The sequence below is a fragment of the Myotis nattereri genome (assembly GCF_964212035.1).
Source record: "Myotis nattereri genome assembly, chromosome: 12".
NCBI classification, from domain to species: Eukaryota; Metazoa; Chordata; class Mammalia; order Chiroptera; family Vespertilionidae; genus Myotis; species Myotis nattereri.
In genome coordinates, this window is record NC_138087.1 from 3,316,113 (window position 1) to 3,333,856 (window position 17,744).

The 17,744-nt window shown below is 46.4% G+C and overlaps 2 protein-coding genes across 3 annotated transcripts in view; one reads left to right on the plus strand and one right to left on the minus strand.

Annotated features, from left to right (window-relative positions):
• CENPP (centromere protein P) overlaps positions 1 to 17,744 on the plus strand; it is a gene marked incomplete at its 5' end in the record, with an annotated part of 260,881 nt that overhangs the window by 186,325 nt on the left and 56,812 nt on the right. The window lies entirely within an intron of this gene.
• Positions 1 to 17,744, minus strand: part of ECM2 (extracellular matrix protein 2) — a 68,341-nt gene that overhangs the window by 23,646 nt on the left and 26,951 nt on the right. Inside the window, exons 3-7 of the mRNA XM_081103204.1 lie at positions 10,563 to 10,766; positions 8,582 to 8,811; positions 8,305 to 8,461; positions 6,105 to 6,220; positions 4,338 to 4,473 (exon numbers count right to left, since the gene is read on the minus strand). Coding sequence (XP_080959330.1) covers positions 4,338 to 4,473; positions 6,105 to 6,220; positions 8,305 to 8,461; positions 8,582 to 8,811; positions 10,563 to 10,766 — 843 coding nt within the window. The remainder of the gene's footprint in view (positions 1 to 4,337; positions 4,474 to 6,104; positions 6,221 to 8,304; positions 8,462 to 8,581; positions 8,812 to 10,562; positions 10,767 to 17,744) is intronic.

A 17,744-nucleotide genomic window follows, 5' to 3' on the forward strand; every position in this document is an offset into this window, starting at 1 on the left:
AAACTAAATATGGAATTGCTGCACTGAGCCACCCCTGATCCCACTTCTGGGATCATATCCTATGAATCCTGAAACACCAATCAGATATATATACACCCCTATGTTCATAGCAATACAATTTACAATCACTAAGATCTGCAAATAGTCCAAGTGCCCATCAATAGATGAGTGGATTAAAAAACAAAAAAGGGGTTTATTTACACAATGGAGAATACTATCCTATGTAATAAAAGCCTAATATGCAAATTGACCGAACTGGCAGAATGACTGGTCGCCATGACTCACACTGACCACCAGGGGGCAGATGCTTAATGCAGGAGCTGCCCCCAGCCTGCAGGCCCCAGGCCAGCCAAGTCAGGTGTGAGTGGGGCCCCCAGTCGACCCACTGGTCGCCCTGCAGATCGGCCCTGATTGCCGGCCAGGCCTAAGGACCCTACCCGAACACAAATTTCGTGCACTAAGCCTGTAGTGCAGCTATAAGAACAGGTAGCATCTCTTATATTTGAAACAGGGTGGAGGGACCTGGAGAGTATGCTAAGCAAAATAAGCCAATCAGAGAAAGACAAGTATCACATGATCTCACTTATATGTGGAATCTAATGAACAAAATAAACCTACAAGCAAAATAGAACCATACTGACAGATCTCGGGGATGGAAGAAAAGGAAAGAGATTAACCAAAAATGTAATATGCATATATGCATAGCCCTAGGACTCAGACAATAGTATAATGATTCCTCGGATGGGCCAGGGGCTGGGTGGGAAGGGGGTATCGGGTGCAAATGGGGGCCATCTGTTATACTGTTTATAATTTTTTAAAATTATAAAAAAATCATGAGCAGCTCAGCAATAATGATTGCCAGAGGCATCTGAGTCAGATATTCAGGGTGTAACTTTGGAGTTTTTTCAGTGGTTAAGATTTCCAGCATAGGGGATGTTTTCATATTCAACTCAAGTCACGGCCATCACCCTAAATGCTCTGTGCAATCCATTTCCTACTTGTTGGCCTGTCAGAGAAGCAAGACAGTGCTCTCTGGAGTCCAGACCACAGATGCTAGGGGACACCCTGTGGAGACAGCAGCAGGCGTGGTTGGATGGTGGTGTTCAGGGTCTGTTGAAGGACTGGAGACAGGAATTTGTAAAGCCAACCAGTAAACTTAATAAGTAATTGTAGTTCCTCATATTTTCTTTAATTTTCAAAACTGAAGATCTTGAGAATCCAGCATATTTATCTTCAGGCTTGCGCTTTTAATAGAAGTTTTTCAGTCAAAAACAGGTAACAGAAGTCGACTAATGGTGATTTCATTACCTCAGAAGAGAGAAACCTAATAGGCGATGCAAACTTATGGTACTATGCATCATTTTGCAATAATTCTCTCATTTATCCGTATAATGTATATATAGGAAACACAGTATGTGTGTTACTGTCTGTAACAGGAAACTGGATAGAGTTAGAAAAGATGAAAACGTGTAGGTTAGATGGGGGCAGGAAGGGGATTCGTTAGCAGGACATTGGCAGGAGGTCATTCCTGTTGCGGGGGACAGCATGACAGGTTATAGGTGTGGACAGGCATGTTTTCAATCCATCGGTTTTCCCTTGCTGTTCCTCTCTGCCCTTTTATTCCTGCTTCTCAATTGTAGAGGTAACTCTCTCCCACGTGGGCATGCAGATCTCAGCATCCCATCCAGGGAGCTCTCAGGGCCAGCACAGGCCGCAGCTCCTGGTTGTCCAGTTCCTGCGCCTCAAGCCCATCACCCCTGCATCCCAGCTGACAGGCAGGCCCTGCGTGCAGCCTGTGGTGTCCAGGTTCTTCCTTTCCTCCACGCTTTTGCTCATGCTGCATCTCTCTGAGGTGTCTGCTCCCTGTTTCCCTGGAACTCTACAGAACCCGGAACCTGGACGGAATCTGGACGTCCCGGTGACGCCCTGCCTCTGGAGAGAATGGGAGACAGCAGGCCCTGATGGCCCAGCCAGGCTTCCTGGGAGTGGGAGCGAGCAGACAGCGCTGGGGACGGCCTTGGTGCCGTGGCGGCAGGCCCGCCCAGCTCTCTGCCTGTCAGCCCCACCTGCAGGGGCAGCAGGACTCAGGAGCTGAGCTGTTTCCAGGGCTGCAGCACTGAGGAGAGAACCCAGGCCCAGCCGGCCTGTCTCTCATCATTGATGTTTCTATCTCTCGCTCCCTCTCCCTTCCTCTCTAAAATTAATTAAAAGAAGTGTGTATGTATGTGAGAGAGAGATCGAGAGAGAGAGAGAGAGAACGAACCCAGCCCGAGTGGTTAGCACTGGCCAGGGCTCAGAACACAGCCACACAGAAGCGCAGGGCCTGGGGGGTGGCAGAGGAGTGCCTCCTCGCGCCCCCATACCGGCAGCAGCTCCCCGGACCATCCCTCCTGGGGAGGAGGGAGCATCTGTTCATGAGGGAGAGGAGGAGAAAAGCAATTGCAGGAATGTACTATAGCATTTTCTAAATGTGGACTTAGGTTTTATAACATTGTGTCGTGTGACAACGCAATTACATGATTTCACATGTAATTCACACACAGCCCCTAGTACACTTCTTCTAAATTAAGTGTTACTTTGGTCTGTTTTAATTTCTAGCAGTTAGAAATTGAATTTTCTAATATCTTTTCCACATTAAAAAGCCCATCAAAATTTGTGCTTATTAATGTTTTTCTTGTGTACCCTGCAACTCATCTGGAAATAGAGTATTTCCATAACTCTGGAATCCTCAGATTTGGCAATTCTCATTATTGTTTTCCCATCATCAGAACTGTTTTCTTCCTATGAAGTTTTTTAGGAATGAAAGGAAATAATTGAATTGTTTTATTTCTTTAAAGTCTTGGTTTATCAAGATACATGAACATGCCCTAGCTGGTTTGGCTCAGTGGATAGAGCATCGGACTGAAGACTGAAGGGTTCTAGGTTCGATACCAGTCAAGGGCACATGCCTGAGTTGCGGGCTCGATCCCCAGTGTGGGATGTGCAGGAGGCAGCCGATCAGTGATTCTCTCTCATCATTGATGTTTCTATCTCTCTCTCCCTCTCCCTTCCTCTTTGAAATCAATAAAAATATATTTTTTAAAAAGATACATGAACATGATAAGTATATTTCAGATCAAATAAAAAGTGTTGAGCACTATACCTCAAGAGCTACATTAGACTGTTGGGAAGATAAAACAAAAAACTTGCCAGTTAGTCTTAAAGTAAACCATAATCTAATCAAAGACATTAGCTAGAGTTCCTGAAAAAGCTAAATATAAAACTGCCTCTTTTTATAGAGTTCACTAGTGACATTGAAAGGAAATTAATTAGTCCTGCAGGGCGGGACTGGGCAAGAGGGGCCGGACATGCCCTGGAGCCAGCCTCCTAAGGTCCCTCCCCAGCTGGCAGGCGCCAGGGCTGAAAGGGCATCTATAGAGTGAGCGGGGTCTCCGGCTGGTGGGGTCCCTCAGCCTGGCCTGCGGGGATTGGGTCGAAAGCGGCTCCCCAACATCCCCCGAGAGGTCCCGGAGTGGGAGAGGGCACTCTGCAAAGTTGCTGTCGCTTGGCAGCTCCTGCATTGAGCGTCTGCCCCCCCGGTGGTCAGTGCGCATCATACCTGCCGTGCGGTTGGTCAGTGGGTCGGAGGGTCGCTTAGCCTTTCACATATATATAGATCGTATGACAACTTCAGCTCTCCAGCTTGTCCAGAGGCAACCAAAAGCAGAGTCAGTTCTAGGTGTATCAGATGCATGGACCACGGGCCCTTGCCTAATACCCACCGATAGGAGAGCCGGGCTGCCCTGCAGCCACACACCTGGCATCCTCCACCGTGTGCTCGGGCCAGAGAGCCTGCATGGACTGCCTGTGCCCACTTGCTCATGTGATACAGAGTCTATATGCCAACATATGACAGATTATAGTAGCGAAATGTGTGCAGGCAGTGGGCTGAGGTGCGTGCACTGCGCGTGCAGGAGCAATGAGGAGACCGTCGCAGCCCTGGTGCAGCATCCCCACCACCGGCACAGGCCTCTGTCCCGACAGCACCCACACGTCGCTGTGTGGGAAGTTAGTGTCGCTCAGGGTGTTACACGTCTGGAGCTCAGTCACTGTTTGTAGATGATGAGGACCTGAAGTCACTGAGGTTTTATTTCCGTGTAGAGGACTTGTTAAGACAACGGGCAGTTTAAAATACATTTTAAGAAGTTACACCAATCAACATTAAAACAAGGTGTCTCCATTTAAATGGTAAAGTGACCTAAAAAACCTTGCCAGCTATTCATCCGGCAATACCACAAATAAAATTCCCCCAGGTGACAGAGAGGTACACGGACATGTTACAAGCGCATGCTTGGTACCTGACAAGTGTTCTTCATCGATAGCGCGAAGCTTGTTCTCACTGACTTTGAGTTCTTCCAATGTAGGTGGCAGCTCCAGAGGAAGCTCTGCCAGGCTGTTTCCATTCATATTCAGGTGCACCAACTTCTTCAAATGCTGAAAAAGCAAATCTCAGATGACTATTTCATCTGGCACAGGTGTCCAGTACATCTCACTTGAATGTTCAGGTAGCTGCAGTTATGCCTCTAAGCCTGACGTACTGGGGTTTAGATGGGGGTCCCCATCTTCTCCCTGCCCTGCAGATGTCGGTCCTGTGAGTGTTTATTCCAGGCATTTTCAGCCACACTAGGCAGTCATGTTCCACTCGCCATAGGGATCTGTCACACGTTACTGTGGCCACAGAAACGAGAGAAATCTCCTACCGCACTGGGTTGGTTATATTTTGCTAGATCTTGGGTTTTCACCTTCTCAGCAGCAGACACACAGTTATTAAAACTCTGCCTATGAGAGTTTTCTCTGTATGACGTACTAGTGCAGGGGCCTGAGTCCCTCATGAGTGCTGGTGTCAGGACAGCAATTTGAACCCTGTCAACGTATTTGTAAAACTCAGTTTTCTGTTCATTAACAGAAGCAGAATTATAATAGCACTAATGATGGAGCAGATTCTTCAACATGGAGTGGTCAGGCATCACAAGCCACTGCTCTGTGGCACCCTCACGGTTTTGATGGGGTGAGGGGGCGTCTCCACCCGAGGCTGCTGGTTGGCGGCACTGCCTGGCTGCCCGCGCCGAGCACTGCAGCTGGCGGGTTTGAGTGGGGCCACGTGGACGACTCACGTCAGTGGGTTCAGAGCCCAATGTGAGCAGTTTGGGATAGAAACCCCCAAACAGGAAGAGAAGGTGACTTCCTACAATGTCTTCCTTTTTATCCAATACCGGGAGTGCATGGGTGCCCAGGTTTCGATCAGGACAGCTAGCCTGCGGGGCACTCGGTCTGTGTGTGAGTGTGGACCTTCTCACCTGCCAGCCCCGAATGGGGGTGTGAGCCAGGAACTGTGTGCCTCAGAGGGAGTTGTGCAAGGAGGGGACAGGCCTGCCCGAGGGAGCAGTTTGACCCAGTGGCTGTGGTATTGGTGCTGGGGCTTCTGCAAGCACACCTATTTGTGAGTATTGTGTACACACAGCCGTCTCCTTTCCTGCTTCTGCATTTGTTTCTCTGAAATTCCTTGATCCCCTCTTCTTTTCTGCTTTTTACAGAAAAAAAAAGTCAAATCTGAGTCTTTCAGAAATTTATTCTGTGCTGTTTCCCATCTTCTTCCCTCTTCTTTTCCCAACTTGAACCCCGAGTCCATTTGTGTTTTCAGATGCCCTCTTGCTAACGTGTCCCTTCATCAGTGCTGCCCGGCCCAGAGCAGGGGCTCACATGCGCTGCCGCCCAGCGTTTGGGAAGCTTCCAGATCCTGCCCTTCCTCCCTGGAGCACCTCACGCACATGCTCTCAGCGATGTGGGGGAAAACTACTCTATAAATGTAATACATTTATTTTGTTATTGGTGCGGTGTCTGGTGCTCTAAGGGTATGACAGCCAGACACATGTGACATAACAGGCTCTATTCAAGGTAAAGCTTCAATACAGTTTAGGGACATCAGGGAAGAAAGTTTCTCTGCTTAGGAGAATGCTACCAGGTAACCGTGCAGCTTTTCCTCTCTTCCCCATCTCCACCACTGCCAGTACCAGTCATGGGAAAGCAATCTAAATAGATTGTGACAAATTAGAACGTAGGTTTACCTTGAATGCTTCTGGACCTATGCCTGAAGAGGTGATACTATTTTTGCTCAAATCAAGCCTTTCCAAATTCGGTAGTCCATTAAATGCTTCGTCGGGAATGGAGGTGATGGAATTGCCTAGGACAGGACAGTTGTGTTTTAGACCGATGTGCCAATACATACACACACGTGCATTTGCACAGAGAGCAAACGAGAGTCTTCTCTGTATGAAAAAGCAGTGCTCACAGCATGGGCCTCTGGGAGGTACATCACATCAGCAGATGCACATTTAGAAAAGTGAACAACTGGGGCCACCCTGTCTCACAGTCAGAACGTGCACTCTGAGGACTTGCCACGCTCTGTACCTCAGGTTTTAGATAAAGCTGCTTAAAACATCCAGGGTGTAGTTGCTAGACCATGCTGTGAGCATTGGGCATCCTATGACTGATGGTTTCTAGAAGGTTATGGTTTCTATAGCTCTTCATCTTTTCCCGTTGGCATTTCTTAGGCCCTGGCTCACAACTATAACCCTGCAATTAATCAACAACATTGTGGGCGTGTCGATTGCCTTTCTGGAGCACCAGGCTCAGTCCCTAAATCAGCTGAATGGGGAGATAATCTCATCACCTCCAGATCTGAGGTTCTGCTCCCATGACTGTGATCTACAGAAGTTCCTACGGGCCTTAACTTTATGGGGTTTTGTTTTGACACTTGGTTAAGTGCAGTAGTCAGTGGTTTTAAACTCAGAAAATGAGCTTCCCAGATAGAGTAAGCACAATATAAACCAATGTGACCTTCCTGCAAAACCAAGACCGTGTGTGCACCGGCCATTCACCATCATAAGACTAGACTTTCGCAAACCAAGCTTTCTTGTGGGACATCTGGCACGCGGGCACAGGAGGGGCTTTGCTGGGGTCACAAGAGGTGGTGTGAGGAGGCCATGATGCAGAGGGGTCTATCACAGACTGGCCATCCTGAGCAAAGGTGTCAGACTTTTCCTGTTGAGTATAAATGATGTTATATCATCATTTATTATTTTGATGGTAGTTTATTGCTGTGATTTCCCCCAGGATGTCTGAAACCCCATTTAGACCCTGTGGCCCCTGCGGCCCCTGCATCTGCAGGGCCACCCCTCATGGGCCATATCACCGTTGTCCATTTGGCCCAGCCTCCTTGCCAGCCAGCCACACCAAACCTGGTCATGCTGTTCCTCCACTAAGGACCTTTTCAGGTGGCCCTATAAACACAGGAGTAGAAGGTCGGGACCATCCATGTCCACCAGAATGGCTAACATGAGGGAGAACGGCTGACAGGACACAGAATGCAAGTTAAACGCATCTCTGTGTCACTTAGTGGTCCTACTCCTGGCACGTACTCCAGGGACAAGAAAATGGGGTCTCCACAGACATCTGTATGTGGGTGTTCATAACCACAGAACTGCCCCCCAACTGGAAACACTCCAGATGCCTCAGCTGGTACCACCGGTGCATCCAGACAGCTCTCAGCAGTAGGGAGGGCAAGATGCTGACCAAATGCAACAGCCTGGACGACCCCGAAAGCAGTGTGATGGGGGAAGCCAGCTAAGGAGGCCGTGTGCCTAGTGACCCCGTTCTCATGATGTCTGGAAACGTCTAAACTACAGACACAGACACATCCTGGTGGCTAGGGCTTGTGAACAGAGGTTACCTGACTATATGCATGTCTCAAAACTCAGTACCATGCTAAAAATAAGTTTAACTCCATGAAAGTTACCCTCAGTAAAGCTGACTTTAAGAAAGAAGTCCAGCCCGGCCGGCATGGCTCAGTGGTTGAGTGTTGACCCATGAACCAGGAAGTCACAGTTTGATTCCAGGTCAGGGCACATGCCCGGGTTGCAGACTCGATCCCTAGTAGGGGCCATGCAGGAGGCAGCAGATCAGTGATTCTCTCTCATCATTGATGTTTCTATCTCCCTCTCCCTTCCCCTCTCTGAAGTCAATAAAAACATTTTTTTTAAAGAAGTCCATGAGAAATCATGGTTGGATTTGGAGGACTCTGCTTTACATCCAATTATGCTATACTGTAGTAAAACACCTACCTCTTCTGCAACGTTTGTGTTTAAAGATTGTGAAAATAGTCTGTTTAGAATCCATTTATATCACGAGATTAAAATATAACATTCATAGGGGAATGAGTTATTTACTTTTAAAGCTAAAAATGAAATGGACATCGACATCTCTTACCAGCAAGCTCCAGGCTTGTTACCTCGGGTGCTGCCAGCGGTGGTATCTGGGCGAGGTCTGCATCGTTGCAGCTGATGGTTCTGTAGGACAGAGAGCACCCGCTGGGCAGAGCTGGCCTGCGTCTGGGAGGAGTACCGGCTGGGAGTTGGGACAGCACCTGTAACACACCTCTGGTTTCCTCCTCCTCCTCCTCCTCCTCCTCCTCCTCCTCCTCCTCCTCCTCCTCCTCCTCTTCCTCCTCCTCCACCTCCCTGGCTGTGTTTCCGTGGGGACGTGCCTGCCTGCCCTCCTCTCCAGGCCTCTGTTCAGCCCTGCTGCGCTGCCCCTGGCCAGGAAGTCTTCCTCTGTCCCCAGGCTCCGGGCTCATTTTCTTTTGCTCCCTGTCTTCAGTTTCTTTCATTCCTTCAGCCTCCTCAGCCGGAAGCTCCTCTTTTCTCAGTGCTTGGTCCAGGTTCACCCAAGGAGGTGGCCGCTGCCGATGATGTGAATTAGGAGGTTCTCTTTGTCCTGAAGAATCACCAGAAAAGTCAGTTCTGTCATTAACGCTCTAGTACTGATTGCGAGTAGGAGGCTCGGACCATGCACGGAGGAGGCAGCAGGGCACATGGTGATATGAATAAAAGAAGAATCATAGCAAAAGGGAGGCTAGTGAGTATTCCCTCCAGGTATTTGAGTACAGTTTAAACATGAAATGCATCTTTTTGCTTGAATAGTTTTAATAGTAACTATTTCTGCTGTAAGATCTATTGTAGACAATTTTTGTTTTACCTGAGGTTTTACTATTTCTACTCAGGTGTCATTCTACCTGGTAACTACAGGGGGTGCAAAATGATAAGTAGCCCCGTTGTTTATTAGTGGGGTTGTTGATAAGGCAAGAATGTGTGCACTCTCAGGCTTATGGTAGTGAAATTGGCTTTTGTTTATAGATTTATTATTTTTTTCCCAATTTCCTTTCAGCTCCATGAGTCTAAAAGCACCCTTTGCTAGAAAGGTCGTTTTTTCTCCTGGACTCTACTGAAATCATTTTGCTTCTTGAGACTTACAGAAAACATCTGGCTTAACTAACCGAGAGATATACATCAGAGCCCTGTGTACTACTACATGGCGATAAGAGCAGAAATAGCGTGCAGTGCACAGCTGGCCCACATCGGAATTAGCTGTCACTGTGTTTGCTAAAGGCGGGTAGGCGTAGCTGGCACTGCAGCCTCGCCCTCTGGGAGTTCTAGGAAGGAGTGAGCTCAGTGTCCAGGCTTCCTTCCATCAAATACATAAAACTATGTATTCAGCCTCTCCTTGCCTTCATTTAATACTAAACAAACCATCCCTAGAAAAAACTCAAAGAATAATTATTTGAAGGATTACTTAAGATTTCAATTCAGTATATAATATAAAGTGTTTGAGTTATTTTTTCACATCTTTAGCAGAAAATACAAAAGGAGAATAGAAAAAAATGAGCAGAAGGAAGCTAAAGCTATCATATTAAAACATTTAAAATCCTTCCTGTATACCCAAGTTTATTTTTCCAAAATAACTACAGCATTTTAAGAATAATTCAGCTCCTTTGAAAAATGAGAATTTCTGAATCTTTATAAGTTTTATGTTTCACCCCCCAAGGAGTCAATTTTATTAAACACTTATTTTCTAACACTTTAAAAGTCATAATACCGTAGTGAAATAGTTGGTAGCATCCACCAGAGTACAGTTTCTAAATATTCTCAAGTTCTTCCTGGCAGGAGACCTGCCTGTGATCAGCCTTGGCCACAGATGAGGCAACAACACCCAGTGCGTGCCTCTCGTGCCTGCTTCCCTGGGTTTGTATTTCAGAAGGCTGGGCCAGGCTGGCCTCTCTCCTGAGGGGCCTCTCCGCCCTCAGGGGTGAGCCTCCGGGGACCCTGGGTCAGTGAGCAGCCAACCAAGCCGCCTGGTGACCCTGGGCCCAGCAGCCCCGAGCGGGACACGCTCCGGACGCCGACCAGCCTCCCTGCGCACCGAGTTCTTCCTCGGCGCCCTGGGCAGGGACCGCGGGCTGCCCGCACCCTTCACGGCCTCCCAGCGCGGCTGCGGGGCCCACCGCCTTCTTCCCGCAGCTCGAATGGAGCGCTTCTGCCTGCCCTCCCGTATCATTCCCAAGTAATTTCTACGCCTGTCGTCATTGTGCCAATAGTTTAAGTATTCTGACGACCGCTTTATCATAAATTAGAGCAAGTGCAAGTAAACGGGAGGGCAAGGCCGAGTCGCATGTGATACTTTGGGCTGACCGTTTATACCGGAGTCCGAGCAGACCGGGCAGCACTCGCCCTCGGGGGTGGCAGCGCGCAGGCACCGCGGAGGCGGAGGCGGGCACCTGGTCCGGTCGCAGAGCACCCTTCCGGCGGCGCACAGGCAGGTGGTGCAGGGCTCGGGCGACCACGCGGCCCCGTTGTACATGGTCATCCCGTTCGCCGAGCAGCGGCCCTTCCGCCCTAGGAGAGAGCACCGGACACTTACTTCCTGGCGCGGTCACCGCCTGGGCGGGAACTAGAACCACACAAGGCGGCGTCTGCATGGCTCCCGCGAGGAGAGGTCCCCACGGAGCCTGTGGACGCCGCCCCAGCCCTCTGCTCCTCTCCTGGGAGCTGACTGGCCTGCGGTTCCATCCTCACCCGCAGGATGGCTGTGATACAGGCGCAGACACGTGAGGGACATTTTTGTCCTGGCCCTAGTGTCATTCCTAGTAACTCGACCTAATATCTCACATTGTCCCCAGGTTGCACTCCCAAGCGAGTCTCACATGTGTCCCGTCCTTCCCTCCCACTCAGTCCAGCCCAAGCCCTGCCAGCTCCCCCGGAGACGCTTGCCCTGGGCCACTCCCACCACCCAATTCCTCGCGTGGAAGAAACACATCCACATAATGTTTCTCCTGATTATAAAAGTCCTATATTCCATCAAAATTCCAACAGCTTTTTTTGGCAAAAATGCAAAAGTTTACCCTCAAATTCACATAGAATTACAAAGGGCCCTGAATATCCAAAAAAATCCTGAAGAAAAATAATAAGAACAAAATTGCTATTTTGTTCTTAGATATTTCAAAAGTTACTACAAACCTGCAATGGTTAGCGGTGGCCTCAGGATAAACATATAGGCCAATGGAATACTGAGACTACCTTACTATGGTCAAAGGATTTTTTTTCAATTGAACTACAAAGATTTGCTTGCTTCTATTTATTTTTAAAAAATAATTCTTTATTGTTGAAAGTATTACATATGTCTCCCTTTTCCCCTCATTGACTCCTCCAGCCCATCCCCTGACCCCCCGCCCCAGACCCTCACCACCCCACTGTCTGTGTCCATGGGCCATGCATATATGCATACAAGCTCTTTGGTTGATTACCTCCTACCCCCCACCCTCCCTTCCTTCCCTCCGAGATCCTGCACTCTGTTCCATGCTTCCATGTCTGTGGATCCACTCTGTTCACTTTATCTTGTTACGTAGATTCCACATATGAGTGGGATCATGTGATACTTGTCTTTCTCTGGCTTATTTCACTTAGCATGATACTCCTCAGGTCCCTCCATGAAGTCTCAAAGGGTAAGAGATCCTTCTTTTTTACAGCTGCATAATATTCCATGGTGTAAATGTACCACAGCTTGTTATCCACTCGTCTGCTAATGGGCACTTGGGCTGTTTCCAGATCTTAGCTATTGTGAATTGTATTGCTATAAACACAGGGGTGCATACATTCTTTCTGATTGGTGCTTCAGGTTTCTTAGGATATATTCCTAGAAGTGGGATCACGGGGTCAAATGGGAGTTCCATATTTAATTTTCTGAGGAAACTCCATACTGTTTTCCACAGTGGCTGCACCAGTCTGCATTCCCACCAGCAGTGCACAAGGGTTCCTTTTTCTCCGAATCCTTACCAGCACTTGTCATTTGTTAATTTGTTGATGGTAGCCATTCTGACAGGTGTGAGATGATACCTCATTGTCGTTTTGATTTATATCTCTTGTATGATTAGTGACTTTGAGCATTTTTTCATATGTCTCTTGGCCGTCTGTATGTCCTCTTTGGAAAAGTGTCTGTTTAGATCCTTTGCCCATTTAATTGGATTGTTTATCTTTCTATTGTTAAGTTGTATGAGTTCCTTATATTTTGGATGTATCATTGCCAAATATGTTCTTCCATGCAGTGGGCTCCTTTTTTATTTTGTTGATGGTTCCTTTTGCCGTGCAAAAGCTTTTTATTTTGAGGTAATCCCATTGTTTATTTTCTCCTTCGTTTCCTTTGCCTTAGGAGATGAATCTGTAAACATATGTCTATGAGAGATGTCTGAGATTTTGCTGCCTATGGTTTTTTCTAGGATTTTTATGGTTTCATGTCATACATTTAAGTCTTTTATCCATTTTGAGTTTATTCTTGTGTATGATATAAGTTCATTCTAGTTTCATTTTTTTTGCATGTTTCTGTCCAATTTTCCCAACACCATTTATTGGAGACTCTCTTGACTCCATTGCATGCTCTTGCCTCATTTGGCAAATATTAATTGAGCGTAATGTCTTGGGTCAATTTCTGGGTTCTCTGTTCTGTTCCATTGGTCTATATGCCTGATCTTGTGCCAGTACCACGTGGCTTTGTAGTATTACTTGAAACCTGATATTGTGATTCTTCCAACATTGTTTTTCTTTCTCAAAATTGCTGCAGCTATTTGGGGGTCTTTTTTGATTCCATATAAATTTTTGGAGCATATGTTCTAGCTCTGTGAAATACGCCATTGGTGTTTTAATAGTAGATTGCTTGCATTGTATGGACATTTAAATTATGTTAATTCTATGAATCCATGAACATGGTATATTCTTTCACTTGTTTATATCTTCTTCTGTCTCTTTTTTCAACATCCTTTAGTTTTCCAAGTACAGGTCTTTTGCCTCCTTGGTTAAATTTATTCCTACGTATCTTAATTTATTTGTTGCAGTGGTAAATGGAATTGGTTGTTTAATTTCTCTTTCTGAGAATTCATTATTGGTGTATAAAAAAAGCCATCAATTTTTGGATATTGATTTTTGTATCCTACTACATTGCCATATTCATTTATTAAATCTAGTAGTTTTTTTGTGAGAGACTTTAGGGTTTTCTATATACAGCATCATGTCATCTTGCGAATAATGGGAGTTTTACTTCCTCCTTTCTAATTTGAATGCCTTTTATTTCTTCTTCTTGTCTGATAGCTGTGACTAGCACTTTAGTGCTGTGGTGAAAATGGACATGCCTTTCTTGTTGAAGCTCTTTATTTGACCATCTATTTTGAATGATAGCATTGCTGGATCTAGTAATCTTGGTTTCAGATCCTTGCTTTTCATTACCTTGAGCACTTCATGCCATTCCCTTCTGGCCTGTAGAGTTTCTGATTAGAAGTCAGATGTGAGCCTTATGGGAGCTCCTTTGTAGGTAACTTCTTTTCACTTGCTGCCTTTAAGATCCCCTCTTTGTCCCTTAATTTTTGGCATTTTAATTATGACGTATCTGAGCATGGGCCTGTTAGGGTTCTTCTTGCTTGGGGTTTTCTGTGCCTCCTGAACTTGTTTCACTTTTTCCTTTATCAGGTCAGGGACGTTTTCTGCATTATTTCTTTAAACATGTTCTCTATCCCTTTCTGCCTCTTCTGGCACACCTGCTATTCTAATACTGTTACGTTTCACATTGTCCCACAGCTCCCTTAAGCTGTCCTCCTGTTTTTTAATTGTATTTTCTTTTTGGTTCTCTGATTGAGTGATTTTTTTCAACCTTGTTTTCTAATTCACTGATTTGATCCCCAGCTTCCCCTAATCTACTGTGTGTTCCTTCCAATGTGTTCTTTATTTGTGCTATGTCATTCTTTATTTCCAACTGTTCTTCTTTCATAGTTACTATACCTTTTTTAATTTTGTTGAGCATCTTTACCATCATTACTCTGAACTCTCTGTTTCATATAAATTTTTTATTCCTGCTTCATTTATATCTTCTTCTGGAGAATTCTGTTGTTCTTTCATTTGGAGTTGTTTCTCTATCTCCTCATTTGACTGCCCCTTTGGATTTGTGGCTGTGTATTAGGTAGATCCATTATGCCTCTCAATCTCCAGTGCAGGACAGTGTCAAACGCTATTTCTGACTAATTATATCAGGCAAAGGCTTAAAGCCTCCAGAGCCTACCTCTGCCTACAGATTGATAGGATTCCACTTGAATGGCCACATGCAACAGGGTGGGGCAGTTGTTTCTGCCTGGAAGTTAATTGTTATTTTTAGTCTCTTACATGGCCACAGGGCAAGGTATTTTCCAATAGAATGGGTCAACTGTCTTCCTCTCAGTCAAGGCAAATGTTTGCATGAGAAAGATGACCTCTGCAGTGTGAGGGAATGACTCAGCACAAGAAACAGAGGTGTCTGCATTCTGAGCTCTAAACCCAGAGCCCCCAATCCTGGCTTCTGCTCACACAGCTCCAGTCCACTCTGCTCTCCCTCTGGCAGAGCACATGGTAGGCGACTCCACAGGGAATTTTGTGTTTGGCCCTTTAAGAGGGTGACTGAGAGAAACCAAGATGGCGGCATAGGTAAACACCAGAAATTGCTGCCTCCCACAACAAATTCAAAAATACAACTAAAAGACAAAACAGACATCATCCAGAACCACAGGAAGGCTGGCTGAGTGGAAATTCTACAACTAGAAGGAAAGAGAAAAGCACACTGAGACTCAGAGGAGGTGCGGAAGTGCAGAGGTACAGAGGCGCTTGAGGCAAGGGCTGGCACTGAGGACGCGGTTGTCTTTTTGAATCGGGAGGGAGTCACAAGCCCCCGACTGCTCTGATCTCCAGTTCCGGGTGTGTCTCTGGGGACCCAGACTCAAACGGGGAGAAACTGGACTGTCTGGCAGCGGGGAGAACTCGGAACTCTAGGGCGGCTTTCTCTCAAAGGTGCTTGCTCTGCCCTGTTGATTCCCTGAGACCCACCCAAGCTGAGGTAGAGGCTTTTGCATATGAGTGCCTGGCCCTTTGCAATCTGAAAATTACCTAACAAACTGCAGCTGGGCCAGAGAGATCCAGAACATCCAAAAGAAGGCCCAAGGCCCCACAGAAGCTTGCATTGTTTCACAGCTGGGCTTCATCTGGGCACCTCCAAACCCCAAACAAGGAAGGGGATTCTGCAGATCTCTTCGTAGCTCCTGCTGGGTAGCCTCAGGCAGAGGCTAAATTGGTACCTCCTTAGAGATCCAAGAGCCAGTGTACCCAGTGGTCAGAGTGGGACCATCCAGATTACAACTACCTCAGATCTATAAGGGACACACTCAGGGGGCAGACTCAGTGAGCACCAAAGCCCCACTGAAGCAAGTCTTGCCCCAGAACGGTGTCTTCAGCACAGAAGTTCTCCCACCATAGACACAGCTGACTCTCACAGCCAATTGGCCTGGAGGTCAATTCCTCCCAGTAATACCTACAACAATCAAGGCTTAAGTACAGCAAGACTGTGCACAAAGCCCACAAGGGGGTGCACCAAGAGTGTCCACCTTAGGTAATTGGGGAGACTGAGTCACTGGGCCCTATAGTACACCTAGCACACTAGTAGGAATTGACCTCCAGGCCAGTTGGCTGTGAGAATCAGCTGTGTCTACAGTGGGAGAATTTCTGTGCTGAAGACACCGTTCTGGGGCAAGACTTGCTTCAGTGGGGCTTTGGTGCTCACTGCATCTGCCCCCTGAGTGTGTCCCTTATGGATCTGAGGAGTTGCAATCTGGATGGTCCCACTCTGACCACTGGGTACACTGGCTCTTGGATCTCTAAGGAGGTACCAATTTAGCCTCTGCCTGAGGCTACCCAGCAGGAGCTACGGAGAGATCTGCAGATTCCTTTTCTTTGTTTGGGGTTTGGAGGTGCCCAGATGAAGCCCAGCTGTGAAACAATGCAAGCTTCTGTGGGGCCTTGGGCCTTCTTTTGGAAGTTCTGGGTCTGTCTGGCCCAGCTGCAGTTTGTTAGGTAATTTTAGATTGCAAAGGGCCAGGCCATTCATATGCAAAATCCTCTGCTGGCAGCTTGGGTGGTGCAGGGTCTCAGGGAATCAACAGGGTGGAGCAAACAGCTATGGCTGATCCTCAGTCCTGCCCTAAGAGGCCCCGGGTCTTACTGTTCCGTGGTAATCGCTGTAAGCAGCTCTGAGAGAAAGCCGCCCTTGAGTTCTACCAGATGCCAGACAGTCCAGTTTCTCCCCGTTTGAGTCTGGGTCCCCAGAGACTAGCCCAGAATTGGAGTTGGGCCTTCAGGAGCTTGAAAAAGAAAACCGTGCCCTCCGTTGTCAGCTCTTTCCACGTGCGCCTCCTTACTGCTGCACTTTACTTCCGCGCCTCCTCTGAGTCTCAGTGTGCTTTTCTCTTTCCTTCTAGTTGTAGAATTTCCACTCAGCCAGCCTTCCTGTGGTTCTGGATGATGTCTGTTTTGTCGTTTAGTTGTATTTTTGAATTTGTTGTGGGAGGCAGCAATTTTTGGTGTTTACCTATGCCACCATTTTGGTTTCTCCTCCTCTGCTGCCATTTTTAATCTCTGGTCAAATGATTTTTGACAAGAGCACCAAGACCGTTCAGTTGGGGAAAAAATAGTCTCTTTAACAAATGGTGCTGGGACAGCTGACATCCATATGCAAAAGAATGAAGTTGTCTCTTACCTCACTCCAAATATAAGAATTAACTCAAAATGGATCAAAGACATACATATAAGTGCTAAAATTACAATACTCATAGAAGAACACATAGATGTAAATTTTCATGACTTTGGGTTTTTAGATATTATTCCAAAAGCCCAGCAACAAAAAACAGATAAATTGGACTTTAACAAAATTAAATGTTGATACGTCAAAGGACATGATCAAGAAAGTAAAAGGACAGCATACACAATGGCAGAGAATATTTGCAAATCATTCTCTAATAAAGGCCTAATAGCCACAGTATACATAAAGAACTCTCATAACAACAACAGAAGAACAACCCAATTAAAAAATTGAGCAATGGACTTGACTAGACATTTCTCAGAAGATGTACAATGGACAATAAGCACATAAAAAGATGGTCAACATCATTAGTCATTAGGGAAATACACAGTAAAACAAAACTTCATATCCACCAAATGGCTATATTTTAAAAAATGGAAAATAACAAATGTTGGCAAGGGTACAGAGAAATTGATATCTTTGAACATTGCTTGTAGGTATATAAAATGGTGTCTGTCACTTTGTTGAAAACATTTGGTCGTTCCTCAATAAATTAATCATAGAATTTCCATATGGCCCAGCTCCTAGGTACCCCATGTTCCACTTTTAGGTTCCACTTCTATATACCCAAGAACATTGAAAACAGGAGTTCAAATAGAAACTTGTTTACAGGCGTTTATAGCTTGCTATTCACAGTAGCCAAAAGTTAGGAACAACCAAAATGTCAATCAACAGAT